Below are 19,363 nucleotides of genomic sequence, written 5' to 3'. Positions count from 1 at the left end.
AAAGCAAGAACGAGCCAGATTTGATCATAGCTCTGACAGTCATCTTAAACCAACTCAAATTCACTCCCCACCTCGCCTCAACCCACCCGGAATTGAAGTAACGCACGTTCTAAGAGTGTAACTTAATATTACAGTTAAAAGTTCCTAATGAACACTCTTCCAGTGTCTCAGCTGATAATGACAGTGTAACTGAACCAATACAGGCCACAAGGAATGCAGTTGATTGTCAGTTCATGCTAAACTCACTAGAAAGGCTGCAGCTGGTGAAGAACAGTGCACTGCTCCCCACTCTCTCCAGGATAACCATCTGGTCCTTGTTTAGTGGGCAGATTATTAATGAAAATGAGGAAGTGACAGTGCCCAAAGTTCATCTCCCAATGCTTTGCCTTTTTCAGCAGATACTCAGCTTTTGAAATAAATTCCTAAAATTCAGTGAAGTCTAACCATGGGCCAAAATGGGGTGGCACGGTGGCACCGTGGTTAGCACTGCTGCTTCACAGCTCTAGGGACCTGGGTTCAATTCCAGCCTCGGGTGACTGTCTATATGGGGTTTGCACTTTCTCCCCGTGTCTGTTTCGGTTTCCTCCTGGTGCTCCGGTTTCCTCCCACAGTGCAAAGATGTGCAGGTTAGATGGATTCACCTCAGAGCATTAGCCTGCGCCTCTGGATTAATAATCCAGTGGCATTACCACTATGCCACCGTCTCGCCTCTATACTTTTAATAAATTAGTGACACCATTGGCTCCTCACTACAGCATTGGCTGTGGGTCCACTTGTACAATCCACAAACTGCTGGGACCTGAAGTAAACCTGTCAGGTTTGAGCCCCAGCTCCAGGTCACAAAACGGAGCATGACAGTCTTTTATGTGCATCAAGTCAAGACAGAATACACTTAAAAGTCTATAGGTTTGTCAAGCGAGTTGCTGAGCCACATTGAGCCAGTGATCGCTCTCCAGTCTATATTGAACTAACTCATTGCAGTGTACCTGCGGCTGTGCAATGGGCCCTAGTTTAGGGCTAGTTTAGCTCAGTGGGCTAGACAGCTGGTTTGTGATGCAGAACCAGGCTCGCAGCGTGGGTTCAATTCCCGTACCAGCTTACACGAACAGGCGCCGGAATCTGGCGACCAGGGGCTTTTCACAGTAACTTCATACTTGTGACAATAAAAGATTATTATTATTATTAGTTTCCCTGGAATAGAATCCATAGAATCCTTACAGTGCAGAAGGAGTCATTAAAAAGTCAGTTACGATCATAGATTTATAGAATTTACAGTGCACTTGGCCCATCGAGTCTGCACAGGCCCTTGGAAAGAGCACCCTACCCAAGCCCACACCTCCACCCTATCCCCGTAACCCAGTAACCCCACTCCACCTTTATGGACACTAAGGGCAACTTAGCATGGCCAATCCATTTGGACACCTTTGGACTGTGGGAGAAAATCGGAGCACCTGGAGGAAAACCACGCACACATGGAGAGAACGTGCAGACTCCGCACAGAGAGTGACCCAAGCCGGGAATGGAACCTGGGATCCTGGAGCTGTGAAGCAACTGTGCTGACCACTGTTGCCGTCTCATCACTAGCTAAAGATTCCTGCTGGAACGTGAATAGACAAAAAACCAATGATGTAGGTTTGGGCTCATGTCTGATGCCCTCTGTGGTTCAACCAATAACTAGACTCATAAGTCAATTAAGAGGTCACCTTACTTTCTGGCGAGGAGTCAATACCTTGCTGGTGGATGGAGGGAGGAGCATAGGCAACAAAGAAAATCCATAAATGTCAGAGAGATACCAGAGGTGCTAACGTGCTGAATTTTATTGTCAGGAGGTGAAAGGGCATTATCACAAGTCAGGCAATGGCCTTTTGAAGGCCTTGCTGTTTTAGTACCTACATTAGTATCTGTTCGCATGACTATTTCAGCATTCCAACAAATTGAATGACATGACTCTCGCACTTAATTGAAAATTTACACTCCATTAATCAGGGACCACATTAGCAGAACTCAATGGGAGACCCGATTTCAGTTATAAGCAGAGTCTCCTCTGTCTGCTGGGTGTAATACATTCCCTGCAGGACACCAAGCCACAGCACAGCCTGCCATGATATAGTACCAGCCAGCATCAAATTAGCAACACAGGAGGCACACAGGAGGGCTGATATAGAAAATGGAAACAGCTGCCTTAGCACAGTAGAGGAAGGACCTCTGACAAACACTGCCGGGGAAGGGGCCTCACTCTGCATTTAATTGTCCGCAACCTGGGCAGTGTTGCATTGTTCCAGCACTAATCCTGGAGCACAAAATTCACATGAACAATAATTTGAGGGGTATAAAATTATTGAGCATACTACGCCATGAAAATCTTGACGTTTCCATAAAATCTCAAGGAACCCGCAAAACCTAAGGGGAACAATGTGTGACACAACATGCTCTTACCTCCATCGCTGCGCTGTAGACCCTGATCTCGGATCAGACCCTAAAGGATAAGGAGCAAAGGTTAGCTGTTTGTATTTATATTTTTCAGACCTCCTGGGTGAAGTCAGGTTACTGAGGGGGAATGGATTTCTGTCACAAGAGCAGGGTTTATTTGAGGCCCCCGAGAAAGAAGTTCTGACCGTTGGAAGGGACCACGATTTCCACTGATTCCATTCACCTACATGCACTATGCACCCCCTCCCCCACCCCACTGCCCCCTGCCCAACACAAGCCAAGAGCATCAATAGCTGGCCCTACAATTGTGAATGTATTCGAGAGAAGAGAACTAACCATGGATCCCAGTACGGAATGCTACACATCGATCTTCGCTGGAAAGGGCAAGGCTCTGGGAAGATTAGCACCTCAACTGCCCCTCTCCACCCTCACTAGCTGGGCTTACATGACATGAGTAGGCAACTGCCATCTGTGTCACCACAGACCAAGAAATCAACACCTTCAGATATGTTGGCGAAAGGCAAAAAAAAAAAAATGAACCAATGCGGAGGGTGGGAGGGGAGAAATAAAGTTAGTCTGATAGATTTTCACAAAGGTCTTGTACCAGGAGTAAGAGCACCAAATAATTAGTGCAAGAAAGGTCACAAGGAAGCACTGCACAAGCTGAACCATCATTTCTTCATTCGAGCTTACCTGCTGCAAAGAGCAGGCATTCATTTTAGACAGTGCATCGCATGACCTCAGGACATCCCATATAGCCAATAAAAACTTATTTTGAAAAGTAGCCACTGTTTACAGGAAAAGATGGCAGCCACTTGCACACGGATAGATCCAGCACCACCAACAAGATAAATTCTTACGTAATCACATTTATGTGATGTTGGTTTGGGTGATAATATTAACAAGGACACCAGGGAAAACTCTCCAGGGGCCATGGGATATTATTCCCGAGAAGGCAGACAGTCTCAACTTAATATCTCATCCAAAGTGTAGCATCCCCTGGGTCCAGCATTGGACTGTTAGCTTAGGCACAAGCTTCTGCAGTTTGAACTCAACATTCAGCTCAAGAGCGAGAGAGCTATCGTTGAATCATGGGCTACACCATAAAGTGTTTGTCCTGCGATCATACCCCTCCCCCTATCTTTAAACAGCCGTAGTGAGTACTGGTGTGGCATGTGGATACTCACATCAATATTGACCTGCTCGATTGTGTTGAGGTGTACATTTGGTGCAGAGGATGATCGGTCTCGCTGCCCAAATTGATTGCGTTGGTCCTCCTCCCCGGGTCTGAAAGGCTGTGGAATTGGAATCGATTTTGTTGGGGAGGCGGTTGGGTGAGATAGGGACCTGCAAATGTAAAACGCTATTATATTCTTGCTCTCGACAGCACTGTGTTCACTCATGTTTTGCACTAGTGGCCTGGCTCTGGCCGAGATACGATTCCATAGTGTCAGATGAGCGGCAGGTAGGCACGAGGAATAAGGTATAGGGGTAGATATGAGAAATGGCATAGGTCCGAGGAGTGGGGGTGGGCTTGAGATGTTGGGGTAGGTGAGAGGAGTGGGGATAGGTATGAGGAAGGGGGATGGAATAGGCAGCACAGTGGCTCAGTAGTTAGCACTGCAGTCTCACAGCACCGAGATCCCAAGTTCGATCCCGGCTCTGGGTCATTGTCCGTGCAGAGTTTGCACATTCTCCCCGTTTTTGGGTGGGTTTCACCTCCACAACACAAAGATGTGCAGGGTAGGTGGATTGGCCACGCTAAATTGCCCCTTAATTGGAAAAAATAAATTGGGTACTCTACATTTATTTACAAAAAGGAATGGGGATGGAATGGAAATAAGCCATGAGGAGTGGGGATAGGCGTGAGGAGTGGGGATAGGCGTGAGGAGTGGGGATAGGCGTGAGGAGTGGGGATAGGCGTGAGGAGTGGGGATAGGCGTGAGGAGTGGGGATAGGCGTGAGGAGTGGGGATAGGCGTGAGGAGTGGGGATAGGCGTGAGGAGTGGGGATAGGCGTGAGGAGTAGGGATAGGCGTGAGGAGTGGGGATAGGCGTGAGGAGTAGGGATAGGCGTGAGGAGTGGGGATAGGCGTGAGGAGTGGGGATAGGCGTGAGGAGTGGGGATAGGCGTGAGGAGTGGGGATAGGCGTGAGGAGTGGGGATAGGCGTGAGGAGTGGGGATAGGCGTGAGGAGTGGGGATAGGCGTGAGGAGTGGGGGTAGGCATGAGGATAGGGGTGAGGAATGAGGATAGGAGTGAGGATAGGCGTGAGGAGTGAGGATAGGCATGAGGATAGGTGTGAGGAGTGAGGGTAGGCGCGAGGAGTGGGGTCAGGCAAGAGAAGCACAGGCAACAGTGGTAACATCCTCCAGCTAAGCTACTTCCTGCATCACCTAGTGCAAATGATGATCAAACATTGATGGAAAATGTCTGGTGAACTGCGAGCGGCTCACCACTCTCCAGCTCACAACCGGTGGAACAGTTGTCTGACACAGCGAACTTAAGAGCTGCAAATTGTATAAATAAAGTGCTATGAGGCAACTGGAGGAGAGAGGAAGAGAAAGAGAGAGACTCCTGCAAAGGACTTACCCTGTGGAATCGGAGGGCGGGACTGAAGGATACATCCCCGAGCCTGGTGGAGTTGTTCCGGACGATACGTCGTCTTGTGTAATGGGATGGTTCTCGTAGATTCGGGAAAGGATTAGCAAACTGGAGGAAGATAGACAAAGAAGAAGCCAGGAGAAATGGAGGATGAGAAAAGAATTACAAAATCTCAGCACTATTGCAGCAATTTATTTTTTGCCAGATTAATAAAATCAACACACACTGCTACACAAGAGGTGAAAAAGAACAAAACAGAAAACTTGTATTTATATAGCACCTGAGGACATCCCAAAGTAATTAAGAGCCAATGAAACACTTTTGAAATTTAGTCACTGTTCACTTATAGCAGAACATGGAAGGTAATTTGCACATAGCAACATCCCACAGACAATGAGATACAAGACCAGATAATTTATTTTATGAAGTTAGCTAAGGGACCAACACTGACAAGGACACAAGGGAGAGTTCCCTGTTCTTCTTCAAATGGCGCCATAGGACCTGCCTGACAGGATCGATAGGGCCTTGGTCCAGCATCTCATTCAACAAATGGCACTTCCTCATTGTGTCTGCCTGGATTAAGTGCTCAAACCTTTGGAAGTGGGGCTTAACCCCACAACAATCTGACTCAAAAATACAAGTGGAGGTCATGTGCTTGCGAATCTGGATTGTCTCTCGAGTGAGTTATGTACAATTAGGGGAAAGCATTGATCATTTACAGCTCAGTCACAGTTGCGGACAACATGATGTGACAAGTAAAGTCACCATAGTCCCAGATGACGATGGGCTGCTTTCCCCTTTGAGGGGAAGAGCTGACTGGTGATGATTTAATCTGAGGGTCACCACACCTCAGACGAGATTGGGAAGGTGGGGCCTTCATGAGTGACCTCAAGGCCACACTGTTGGCCTTGCTCTGCATCACAAATCAGCTGTCTAGTCAACTGAGCTAAACCAGCATTGTGCATAAATTCATCCATCCCCCGGTGTCTTTTCCATTGTGTATTTGCAATAACAACTTGCATTTGTATATGCAGCTTACTAAATAAGCTTAGTGACAAACAGTGCCACACAAAGCAACAGCATTAGCTCGAAACAATACTTACAGAATAAGCATACTTTGATCTTGTCCTCCGAATTGGGACCTCAGAAAAACAAATTGCAGACCAAATCCTTGAGGAACTTACATTCTCACTTATTTGAGGTGAAGACTGGAGCCAGTGACCTGCTTTAATTTTAACTCCATTTGTTTTATTCTCTGCCAACAAAGCTGCATTGCCCTTCCCAAGCTGCTCTGGCATGGCAATGGCCCTTCACTGGGCCTTAACATTATTCGGATCAATGGGTGAAGGCTCCCTTCTCAGAAAGACAGGAGTGAACCAGTTGGGTCTCCACAACAATCCTTCTCAAGGCCAGAAGTGACTACATTTATTGAACTCAAGTTCACAAATTTGCCCAGTGGGAGTTTTGAACTCGCACGGAAGAATTTGAGAAATAGGAGCAGGAGTAGCCATTCGCATTTGTGATCATGGTTGATCTTCTACCATAGCAATCCCCCTATTCCTTGATTCGCTTTGACCTAAATTCATTAATTCTGCATTCAAATATACTCAATGACTGAACAGCCAAAGCATTCAAGGGTAGAATATCCAAAAGTTCACAATCCTTTATGAGAAATTTCTCCTCATCTCAGTGGTCAACCCCTTATTCAGAGATTGTTATCCCTAGTTTTTGACTCCCCAGATCTCTCTGCATCCTTCCTTAGCATTTACCCTATCAAACTCATTGAGAATATTATTTTGCTCTACAAAGAACACCTCCATTCTTCAAAATTAGAGGAAATATAGGAGACCAGGTAAGGAATGCACATCTCCAGGTGGGCCTTTACAACAATTGATAATGGTTGTCGCCATCAACATTACTATTATTATTAACATTATTAACTACAACATTATTATTACTTTGATTTAAATTCCACCAGCTGTTGTGGTGGAATTTGAACCCTTGTCCCCCAGGAGATGAACCTGGGCCTCTGGATTACTAGTCCAACGACATTACCACAATGCCACCAACTTCCCTCATGGGAAAAAGGCTTCTTTACTCTTACCCTCCAGTCGCCATGGAATAAAGGGTAACAACATTGTTGTTTGAGGGTTTTGGCAAAGGTTGGTATCATGACCGTTACAGGCTTGGAGGGCTGAAGGGCCTGTTCCTGTGCTGTATTGTTCTTTGTTCTTAACATAACAGTTGTCTTTCTTGTTGTGCCTGCATGTTGATGTTCTATGATTCATGTGCAAGATCAGGCTGTTCAATCTGAACAACACAACTTTCCAGTCCCTGACCATTTAGAAGATATTCTGCCTTTCTATCTTCCCTACTATCACATAGGCTTTCCACATCCCTTGTCAGCCTCTGCATCCTCTTCATGCTTGTTTTCCTGTCTGACTTTTTACTCTCAGTAAACTTGGGCACGTTACACTCATCTCATCTAAGCCATCCTTTATACTAGTTACGGTCAAGGTATCTTTCAGATTTCATAAGCTGATCAGAAGAAAGTTATAGAAAGGTACTGATTGCTCCCAATGAGGAGGAGTCATCCAGAGTTAACTCTAAATGGCAGAGCAGGCTCGAAGGGCCGAATGGTCACCTCCTGCTCCAGACTGCTCTCACTCAATAAATATAATTCAAAGACTTTATTTCCTTGGCCCATGATGACTACTGTCTCTTTTGTGGTGTGATTGTACTTACTCTAGCTGGTCAATGTTCACACACATGAGGGGGACTTCCGTGCTACAGCGTTGATGGAACTTATATCCACATGTCTGACAACGGAAACCCTGGAACAGCAGTTTGCGGCAAAAATCACAGAACGCCAGCGTGAAAAAAGTCTTTCGAACCTGAAAGGGAAAATAAGAAAAGTTATATACTGATAGGAGGTAGCCCCAGATAAGATCAATTCAAAATATCTGTCACTGGAGTCAGTGTTGAGGTCAGTTTTCTATAAAGGTAAAGTCGCCATATTCCCAGATGACTGCTTTCCCCATTGAGGGGAGAGAGCTGACTGGCGGTGGTTTAACCTGAGGATCACCACACGTCAGCTGAGGGCCAAGGTTGAGAAGGCAGGGCCTTCATGAATAACCTCAGCCAGTATGGGAATTGAACCTGCGCTGCTGGCCTTGTTCTGCATCACAAACCAGCTGTCTAGCCCACTGAGCTAAACCTATGTTAGACATTTAGCTACTATTATATAGAATCAAGAATTCTCCTTTTCACAAACACATTTCTTTCACTTTGACAGACTTTCACAAAATTCTATCTTCACATCACAAGGGCCACCTTAAGCCTCTTTCCATAATCAGTGTCAATTATTGGATACTTAACATAAATGAGACAACTAATTGGAATGTCTCTTAACCCATTACTTTACAGTCTCCCCTTCCTTGGAGAAAAAAAATAATTAGGTGAAAACAAAATTACAAGAAACTCAAAAACACACACGCAATTTGCCCCCTTCTCTTTTTTTTTCCCACTGTTTTTTAAAGAAAAAAACCATCACAGAAACAGGCGCCCTTCATTAACAATATCCAAAAGTTTCTGTGAACTAGCCCCCTTTTTTGTAAAACAATCTGAGAATTGATAGCTACTGTCGACCCATTTAATTTTTGCGATGTCTAACCTTAACCTTTTTTTCAATGACACTTTTTGTAGAGTGCGCATTTTCCCACAGGGATTTATTATCAATGTGACATTCACTACGTATATTACCCAACTCCCCTAATCCCAAAATTCTGTCAATATCCGAGATACATCAACGGCCATATCCACCGCCTCTACAAGACTTAACGTCTCAGCAGCCAAAGTGCTTTTGACCACTCTCCTTATTTCTTTGTTCCCCAAAAGGAAAATTATAAAACCTCCTGCGCTTGAAACCCCATCACATAAATTTGCATAGAACGCATCTCTATAAACCTGAGCTTCAAGTACCAAAGGTCACCTAAAACCGGGAACCTCAAAACACACTCCTGCATTTTTAGTTTGACCAATGCTTTATTTGCTCTTATTATGTCTTCCACTTTGGGATCATTCATTTTTGTACTCAACGCTAAGACATCAAAACTCACATCCGGTCTAGTCTGTCTACCTAACCAATTCAGTTGCCCAAAACTTCGCAGTTGCTCTTTTTCCATCTTTGAATCCACTGCGTCTTTTTGTGAAACCCAGCCACGACTAATTGCTATTGGGCTGATGCTTTCCAAATAAGATTGCTGACATAAAGTTGCCCCTAACTTAGTCTGTCTGATTTTCAGTCCAATATATTTAAATGCCCCGGAAGCCTGACTTCCAACCCTGAAATCTTTTCTCAAACCAGAGATTACAATACCTTCGAAATCACTAGTCCCACCCCACAAAAATCATCAACATGCATCTTAAAGATGCCAGAAAGATTTCCATTATAGTGCCAGTAAAACATTGCCGGATCTTCTTTCAACTGGCAACAGCCTAACTTTAACAAAACTGACCTTACCAAAAAGTACCAGACTCCAGACGCATCATTCAATCCATATGCACATTTGTTCAACTTCCAGAGCACCCCTTCTGTGTTAGCTGCCTCTTTAGGACAGATAAAAATCTCTCTGGAGCTGATGCCCCTGCAAAATGACAGCTTTTATATCTATAGATTTGCATTCCCATGGCTTTATGGCTAATAGAGTCAAGGAAATACTTAAAATAACCTTTCCTGCCGTAGGTGAATCTACCCTTAAATCCTGATCTTCTACGTTTTCTTCAAATCCTCTTCCCACAAGCCTTGCCTTTGCCTTATAAGTTCCACCCGGAAGAACCTTTTCCGTGCAAATCCATCTGTGGGATAGAGCTCTTTGTCCCCTATCCGGTACTTCAGTGTATACCCAATTCATTCTAACTATGCAGTTCTTGATGTTTGGCATCTTTGATAACTTTTTCATCTAATTTATTCGAAGCCACCAAAATCTCACGTGTATGTGGGCTTCTACTCCTATTAGTATTCGTAGTCTTACTCATGTTCCGAGATCTTGATAAACTACGTCCCCTGGTATCACGTTCTGCACTGCTACTCCTTGATCTATCCCTTCTGCTGTGGGATGTCCTTTCAATAGTTCTCGACCTTTTCCTGCGGGCCTTTCGTTCACTATCCAATGTACTATCTTAACTGACACTGTGTTTCTGTGCCCTTCATTTTTGAACTTTGTGTTCCCAATCCATTGTCTTGACTCCCTCCCCTGAATGCTGTACATTCAATCAATGTTTATACTTTCCAGTGGCCTTCCCTGCTCTACTAATAACAGTTGCATCCTTCCATTGCTAGACCCTTCAGGCAAGTATGTCACTTTTGTACCAACTTTTGGCAGTTTTCTTTTTGGAAAAATGGCGTGTTCTCATTCATCAGATGTGTTACGTTCCTCTACAGAAACCCTATCTATATCAGTTTACTGGTCCTCATAGTTCTGTAACACATGCGTACCAAATGACACTGGTTCCTCATCACATCTGTCTGCTCTGTCTAAATTTGACAATTTGTAATCTGTACCCATTATCCTTGATGAATGTACCTTGATTGCCATGTGGAAAAATAATTGTTTTGCTCTATGCCTATGATCTTCCCTGGCCTTTCCATTCATTAAAATTGTCTCTCTTATAGTATACCATGTCTCCTTGCTGAAAAATGGTATCTGATGGCCGTACATTATGTCTTAAAGCTCTGCAAATTTTTTCAGAGACTTCTGCTTCCAAAAAAGCGTTTCTACTCCTATGTAATGCATTTAAATGCTCAGCAAAGGCAGAGCTAATTGTAGTCCCTTCCCAAGCTGGAGGCTGATCATCTAAATTGGACGGAATTTTAGGATTTCTACCAAACATTAATTGATAGGGACTATAGCCCCCAACCATCTGCAATTAATTCTTTGCATGTACCGCCCATGCAAAAGCTGAATTTAGCTTGCAGTTTGGTCTATCTGCCAAAATATTCAGGAGCATATAATCTATTAACGCATGGTTTCTTTCACACACACCATTACTAAATGGGCTTTCCGCAGCTGTATTCATAACTGTAATATTCACGTTTTCACACATATCCCGAAATTCATCATTAGCAAATTCTCCCCCCTTGGTCCATAAAGAATTTTGCCAGTGGGCCCATTCCTGTCCCTATCCATTTTTCCACGATTTGATCCAGAATTATTCTCTTTTCTTTACTTTGTACAATCATTGATTGACTAAATCTGGTTGTTAAATCTACAAAATACAAAATAAATTTATTATTGGCTTTATCCCAGATCTTCAGATCCATGGCCACAATGTTGTTAAAATCCTTGGCCAAAGGTAGGCTTACTATTGGCCACGCTGGTGTCCTTCTGTACTTCCTACAAACTTCACAGCAATCACTAACCTGTTCTATCAGTTTAGTATAGTCTCCAACCCTTACCCCTGCATCCTTTAACAAATTTTTCAGCGTCCGAGGAGACGGATGCGCAAATTGCCTATGCAGTTTTAATACAACAAGCTTTTTATCAGCTAAAGGCCCATTTTCAACTACCATTAACACATCCTTAACAACTGTACTTGAAATATTATTTGTTAGCAATGGAATACAATAGTGTCCTGACTGTGTAAATTGTAAGTCCACCATCTTTCCAAAAACTGTTGCCTTATCCTGTTCCATATCCAGTTTCATGTGTGCTTTCTTCGACGGTGTGCTCAGAAGCAAAGGTATCTCACTTTATATAACATCCGTGCTAATAAAATGATTCACTCCGGGAATATTGCAAGGGATCACCACTCCTTTCAGTGACTTCAGAGTATTATCATCCCCAAACCTGAAACTTATGGAACTTTCAAATTCCTTAACCTTGTTACAATTTTCAGCATTCAAAGAGTCTAGGTAACATTTTAACCAGTCAATTCCACACACAGTAGATGTGCAGCCACTGTCCAATACAGCACAATTGAAGGATTCGGTAACCAACACCCTCATTACCGGTGTAATACTGCTTGTTAAAAGGACAATGCCTTCTTTCTGGTCACTATCTTTTTCCTCTTCTACTCTTCCGTGTCATGTGTCGCTTCAAACACTCTATTATAACGTTTTGGACAGTTGAAACCATAATGGTATTGAGAGTCACATCGAAAACATCAATTTATTATACCCCGGGCATTTCTGGGGTTCATCTTCCTATTGTAGGTTCTAACTGGGTTTCTGTCTTCATCATTTCCGGGTCCCAATCTCCCTCTATAGTCTTAGAACCTGTTTGTACTTGTGCGATTTCGCCATCCTGTTAGTAATGTATCTTCCATATTCTGCTTAATTGCAGACTGACCTATTTGTGTCATCAGAGCCATCATAATAGAATGTTTCCCCAGAAACTTTTTTAAAGCTTCTGTCATCTGATCGAACGAGGTATCCTTATCCGCAAACTGAACTCCTGTCAAAACCAGGAGCCTATCTATGTTGCTCACTCTAGCAGTCAGACTGTGGAAATTCCAGGTTGTGTTTCTGCAGCCTTTTGTATAATCTGCTAAATTCCATTATATAGTCTTCCATGGAGAATTCCTCTGTTGTCCAGAACCAATATCTGACCATGCTTCATACACTTGATTGCTCTCATTGGTCTCAAGTCATCCTTTTTATAAATCTTATCAATAAACGCAATAGAGTCTCCAGACCTTCTGAGCCTAACTCTTCCAATTCCAGCTCAGAAAACACTTTGCCCCGGATTTTATTATCATAAGGTAGAGAAAGAGCCAATGCCATACCTTGTTTTCTCTTTCCCACGTCAGTTAACTTAGTCCACATAACTACTGCACTTCTACATTGGTCTTATGATCCCCTTTGAGAAAATAAGGGGAGGCATAGTCATATCCAGCCAGCTTTATCCTAGGTTCAGCCATATATCTTTTTTTTATCTTCTCACTCACTCCTTGGTTTGGTCTGGAAAAGTTGTATCTTTCAACCCTTCACACTTGCACAGTAACCATCCTCTGCTACCATTTGTTAGACGTTTAACTGCTATAGTATAAAGAGTCCTTTTCACAAACACCTTTATTCACTTTAACAGACTCTACACAAAACTCTATCTTCACATCACCTGACACAAAGGCCACCTGAAGCCTCTTTACATACCAGTGTCAATTATTGGATACTTAGCATAAATGAGACAACTAATTGGAATGTTTCTTAACCCATTACTTAACATATAGGATGCATTGCATGATTGAATTGGGGCCTCCGTTAATTAAATCTTTATTATTTTGCAGAGAGGGACAGAGTGTAGAGACAGTTCAAAGGTGACACAAGGCTGTACAAAACTGCCAACCCTGCTTATTCATTTCTTTTTCAACAATGGCATGTGATCAGACACCATCTCTATGTTGTCATTGAGATTTCAGAAAATGCCCATTTTTAAAAAATTATTTAATGGAATGCCAGTGTCATGTGAGAGTACCTTTAAGAAATAGGTGTTTATAAATGGGTGTGTATATAAATATCTGTAGCGAGAGTACCTTTAAGAAATCGCTGTTAAGAAAGGTTACTGACAGGTACCTTTATCCGAAAGAGCGAAGGAGATTTCAGCTTTTGTGACTCCAGATGGTATATACCAATTCAAAGTTATGCCATTTGGCATGAAAAACGCACCAGCCATATTTAAACGGTTAACTAACAAAGTTGTTTCAGGATTACCCAATTGTGCGGTATACATCGACGATCTGGTAATTTTCAGCCAGACATGGAAAGGACATTTAAAACATCTGATGGAGTTATTCGATCGACTTCAGGAGGAAGGTTTGGTGATAAACCTGGCCAAAAGTGAATTTGGAAAAGCCATACTTTCCTTGGCCATACAATCGGAAAGGGTCGAATGGTCACACGGTGAAACTAGCAGTTATTGAGGAGTTTCCAATACCCTCGAGACGAAGGGAAATAATGCGATTTCTTGGCATGAGTGGATTTGATCCAACATTGGTGACAACGTTTTTGTAGCGTGGTTGCTCCACTGACAAACTTGCTGAAGAAACATCGAAAATTTCAGTGGACAGCAGACTTTCAACAGGTATTTGACTGCCTGACAGCTGTGATAACCAATGCTCCTGTGTTGGAGAATTACAAAGGAGAATTACGAGCAACCACGCTACAAAAATTTGTTACCAATGTTGGATCAAATCCACTCGTGCCAAGAAATTGCATTATTTCCCTTCATCTCGAGGGTTTTGGAAACTCCTCAATAACTGCTGGTTTCACCGTGTGACCATTCGACCCTTTCCGATTGTATGGCCAAGGAAAGTATGGCTTTTCCAAATTCACTTTTGACCAGGTTTATCACCAAACCTTCCTCCTGAAGTCGATCGAATAACTCCATCAGATGTTTTAAATGTTCTTGTGATCAGATTGACCTAAAGTATCTGACTTTAAAGAGAAATGTCGAGGCGTAGAGAAATGAACAAATTGTGCAGAGACCTTCTTGTTCAAAGAGATTGTCAATCAAGAAGGATTTCAGTTGGAGGAAGAACAACGAAAAAAAATGAATTATATTATTATACCTGTTTGCATGTGTTGTTTGTTTTGAAACAAAAAAGTATATTTACTGTGTGCATTTCTTAAAGGATATTGAAAAGGTGAAAAATAAAAGCATCCTGAAGTTGATGGTTTATTTTTGTTTTCTTGGGGGAGGTGTCATGTGAGAGTACCTTTAAGAAACAAGCGTTTATAAATGGTTGTGTATTTAAATATCTGTAGTGAGAGTACCTTTAAGAAATAGGTGTTTACTACTGCAGTGATGTCAGAGAGTGGGTGGGCCTAGGCTGTCTGTCAGCTTTTTACTTTCGTTTTAGGCCGTTTGCTGCAGGGTGTGTTTTAGCTTTGCTTTCAGTGTTGGAGCTGAAGCCAGACAGAGCAGGTTTACTGCTGTTCTCTGCCATAAAAAGACTATTTCTTGATCATTTGGTGAATTCAGAACTATAAATGCTCTCATTTATTATAAATATTAACCTAATGTGCTTCTGTTAAAAGGTGTTTCTTCTGTTCTCTGGATGTTGTTTGGGAAATTATTAAGGATTATTTAGTGCTGTATTCTTTGGGGGTTGTATTTGAATTGATGGTTGCTAAGATGTTAACTGTATGTTTTAAAAAGGTTAACATGAGTTTATAGAATAAACATTATTTTGCTACAAAAAATACATTTCAATTTCTGCTGTACCACAGCTGTAGAGATTGTGGTGTGCTCCCCATACCACAATCTATTGAAAATTGTGGGTCAGGTGAACTCCATGACACACTTTGAGGTTCTCTAAACACTGGCCCATAACAGTCAGCTTCACTGGTTAGGCCAGCATTGGTTGCCACCTCTAACTATCCTCGGGAAGGTGGTGGTGAGCTGCTTTCTTGAACTTCTGCAGTCGAAGTGGTGTAGGTACACCCACAGCGCTGTTAGGGAGGGTGTTCCAGAATTTTGACCCAGCAACGGTGACGGAATGGCGGAATATTTCCAAGTTGGGATGGTGAGTGATTTGGAGGAAAACCTGCAGCTTGGGGTGTTCCCATGCGTCTGCTGTCCTTCTGGATGGAGAGGCCACAGGTTCAGGTGCCGTCGAAAGAGCCTTGGTGAATTGTTGCAGTGCGTCTTGTCGGTGGTGCACGTTGCTATTTTGTGTCGGTGCTGGAGGGAGTGAATGTTGAAGGTAGTGGATGGATGCCAATCAAGCAGCTGCTTTGTCCTGGATGGTGGGTCGAGCTTCTAGTGTTGTTGGAGCTGCACTTATCCAGGCAAGTGGAGAGTATTCCATCACACTCCTGACTTGTGTCTGGTAGATGGTCGACTGGTTTTGGGAAGTTAGGAGGCGAGTTACTCACCACAGCATGTGTGTGAACACAGGTTGCTGCAGTAACCACTGATTTGCCTTCGTACCCTAGATGACCATTCCTTGCTTGAAATCATTTTAACACAATTTCAGATCTATATGGCTTTGCACAGTGTCGGCAAGGATGAATTGTCTGATTTTGTTGGAATTACTCAATCTTTCTATTTTGCCTTTTGTCCTTAGTGGATTGTATTCTTCGCTGTTCAAAGGAAACAACGCCACTAATTAGAATCACTCCAGGGTCATTCTTTCCTGTACATTTCTGCCAGTACGTGGTGGACGTGCCATATTTCTTGAAGTTTGTCTTCAAGGAAGCCTTGAATCTAAACCTATCTCACAGGTGGTACCCAAATTTAAATCGCAAATGCATGAGCACATGACACATCCTCAGGGGTATTGTTATGATTCACACATGCTACATGCCGACTATGTCTGAGCTGAGATGTTCCGTTCGTTAAAGTGCTTCAATTATTGGGTAAGATACCACAGAAGGATAAGAGGATCCCTACAGTGCCGAAGGGGGCCATTCGGCCCACTGAGTCTGAACCGACCCTTCAAAAGAGTACCCACCTAGGACCACTCCCCCGCTCTATCCCGTAACCCCACCTAAACTTTGGACACTAAGTGGCAACTTGGCATGTCCAGTTCACCAAACATAGAATCATAGACTTTACAGTGCAAGAAGGAGGCCATTCGGCCCATCGAGTCTGCAACGTCCCTTGAAAAGGGTACACTAATTAAGCCCACACCTCCACCCTATCCCCATAACCTAACCTAACCTTTTTTTTGGACACTAAGGCAATTTAACATGGCCAATCCACCTAACCTGCACATCTTTGGACTGTGGGAGGAAATCGGAGCACCCGGAGGAAACGCATGCAGACGCGGGGAGAACGTGCAGACTCCGCACAGAGTCACCCAAGCCAGGAATCGAACCTTGGACTCTGGAGCTGTGAAGCAACAGTGCTAACCACTGTGCTAACGTGCCGCCATCATTGCACATCTTTGGACTGTGGAAGGAAACCAGAGCACCCGGAGGAAATCCACGCAGACACACGGAGAAAGTGCAAACTCCACAGTCACCTAAGGTCGGAATCGAACCTGGGAACCTGATGCTGTGCGGCAACAGTGCTAACCACTGTGCCTCCTTCGCCAAATATTACTGCTGAGCCAATGGAACAGACATTTTGACATGTAATCAAATGCCTAGTCAAAGATGTAGCTTTTAAAAGAGCATCTAAAATAGGAGAGGAAGGTAGAGAGATTTCCGGAGGGAAATTCTACAGCTAATACCCCAGCAGCTGAAGGCACAGCCACCAATAATGAAGCATTAAAATCGGCGATCAATAAGAGGCCAAATTTAGAGGAATGCAGAGTTGTCAGAGGATTATAGGGCTGCAGATGGTTAGGGAGACAGGAAGATCAAGGCACTGGAGGTATTTGAAGCCAAGGTGAGAATTTGAGAATTTTAATTTGGAAGCATTTTGGGGACCAGGGGCCAATGTCGGTCAGGATTGATGGTTTCCTTCCTCCCAAAATTGAGCTGTGTCTACATTTCAGCTGTAGTGTAGCACTTGAGGGTGGCAGGAGGGGTTACGGTTGAGACCAATGAGAGCAATCAAGTGTAACTGCAGTAAATCCCCAAAAGTAACACTTCTATTCCAGAAAGCCAGAAATTATAGGCTTTAGTCTGACATCTGTCATTGGGAAAATGCTGGAATCCATTATTAAGAAGGTGGCAACGCAGGTTGATAGAGTGGTCAAGAAGGCATACAGCATGCTTGCCTTCATCGGACGGGGTATTGAGTACAAGAGTTGGCAGGTCATGTTACAGTTGTATAGGACTTTGGTTCGGCCACATTTGGAATACTGCGTGCAGTTCTGGTCACCACATTACCAGAAGGATGTGGATGCTTTGGAGAGGGTGCAGAGGAGGTTCACCAGGATGTTGCCTGGTATGGAGGGTGCTAGCTATGAAGAAAGGTTGAGTAGATTAGGATTGTTTTCGTTGGAAAGACGGAGGTTGAGGGGGGACCTGATTGAGGTCTACAAAATTATGAGAGGTATGGACAGGGTGGATAGCAACAAGCTTTTCCCAAGAGTGGGGGTGTCAGTTACAAGGGGTCACGATTTCAAGGTGAGAGGGGGAAAGTTTAAGGGAGATGTGCGTGGAAAGTTTTTTACGCAGAGGGTGGTGGGTGCCTGGAACGCTTTACCAGCGGAGGTGGTAGAGGCAGGCACGATAGCATCATTTAAGAAGCATCTAGACAGGTATATGAATGGGCGGGAACAGAGGGAAGTAGACCTTGGAAAATAGGAGACAAGTTTAGATAAAGGATCTGGATCAGCGCAGGCTGGGAGGGCCGAAGGGCCTGTTCCTGTGCTGTAATTTTCTTTGTTCTTTTTTTTCTTTGTTATTTGCAGGACATTTAGAAAATCACAATGCAATCAAATAGAGTCAACATGGTTGAATGAAAGGGAAAACTGTGCTTGACAAAATTATCAGAGATCTTTGAAGATATAACAACTAGGGTAAATAAAGGGGAACCATTAGATATAGTGTATTTGGATTTCCAAAAGGCATTCGATAAGGACAAGGTTGCTCACAGGAGTGTAATCAGATAAATATTGATGCTGAGCCAACGGAGTAGGCACTGGAGCAGGTCACCAAAGAGGTAGGTTTAAAAAAAAGCATCTCAATGAGGAGAGGCAGGTAGACATGCAGCAAGGTTTAGGAAGGGAAATTCCAGAACTTATACCCTGGCAGCTGAAGGCACAGGGATTACTACGTAAGCTAAGAGCTCATGGTGTTGGGAGCGATTTCTTAGAATGGATAGAAGATTGGCCAACCCACAGAAAACAGCGTCAAGATAAATTATTCATTTTCAGGCTGGCAATCTGTAACGAGTGGTTCTGCAGGAATCAGTGCTGGGGCCTCAACTATTTACTGTCAGAAATAAAAACAGAAAACGTTGGAAACACTCAGCAGGTCTGGCAGCATTTGTGGAGTTAATGTTTCGAGTCTGTATAACTTCTTTAGAACTTTTATTGACAAACTGTCTTGGACGAAGAGACTGTGTGTCGTGGCCAAGTTTACTGATCATGCAAAGGTAGATAGAAATCAAGTCGAGAGAGTCTGCAAAGGGACACAGATAGGTTAAGTCAATGGGTGCAAATTTAGCAAATGGAGTATAAGAAATGAAATGAAAATCGCTTATTGTCACAAGTAGGCTACAAATGAAGTTACTGTGAAAAGCCCCTAGTCACCACATTCTGGCGCCTGTTCGGGGAGGCTGGTACGGGAATTGAACCCGTGCCGCTGACCTTGTTCTGCTTCACAAGCCAGCTGTTTAGAGTGAAACAATGAGATATTGCCCACTTTTGGGGGCAGGGGGAGCATAGAAATACAGATTATTATTTAATAGAGAGAGATTGTAGATCTCTAC

The 19,363-nt window shown here is 43.5% G+C and overlaps 1 protein-coding gene across 3 annotated transcripts in view; it reads right to left on the bottom strand.

The window, feature by feature from the left end:
* Positions 1 to 19,363, bottom strand: part of braf (B-Raf proto-oncogene, serine/threonine kinase) — a 159,909-nt gene that overhangs the window by 72,033 nt on the left and 68,513 nt on the right. For all 3 annotated transcript variants that reach the window (XM_038780232.1, XM_038780233.1, XM_038780235.1), the window contains exons 6-9: positions 7,779 to 7,927; positions 5,022 to 5,141; positions 3,618 to 3,777; positions 2,437 to 2,476 (exon numbers count right to left, since the gene is read on the bottom strand). In XM_038780232.1, the coding sequence (XP_038636160.1) occupies positions 2,437 to 2,476; positions 3,618 to 3,777; positions 5,022 to 5,141; positions 7,779 to 7,927 (469 nt within the window). The remainder of the gene's footprint in view (positions 1 to 2,436; positions 2,477 to 3,617; positions 3,778 to 5,021; positions 5,142 to 7,778; positions 7,928 to 19,363) is intronic.

Source organism: Scyliorhinus canicula, chromosome 20 (genome assembly GCF_902713615.1).
Source record: "Scyliorhinus canicula chromosome 20, sScyCan1.1, whole genome shotgun sequence".
NCBI lineage: Eukaryota > Metazoa > Chordata > Chondrichthyes > Carcharhiniformes > Scyliorhinidae > Scyliorhinus > Scyliorhinus canicula.
The sequence above is the reverse complement of the archived record's forward strand: the minus strand, read 5'-3'. Positions and strand labels throughout refer to the sequence as shown.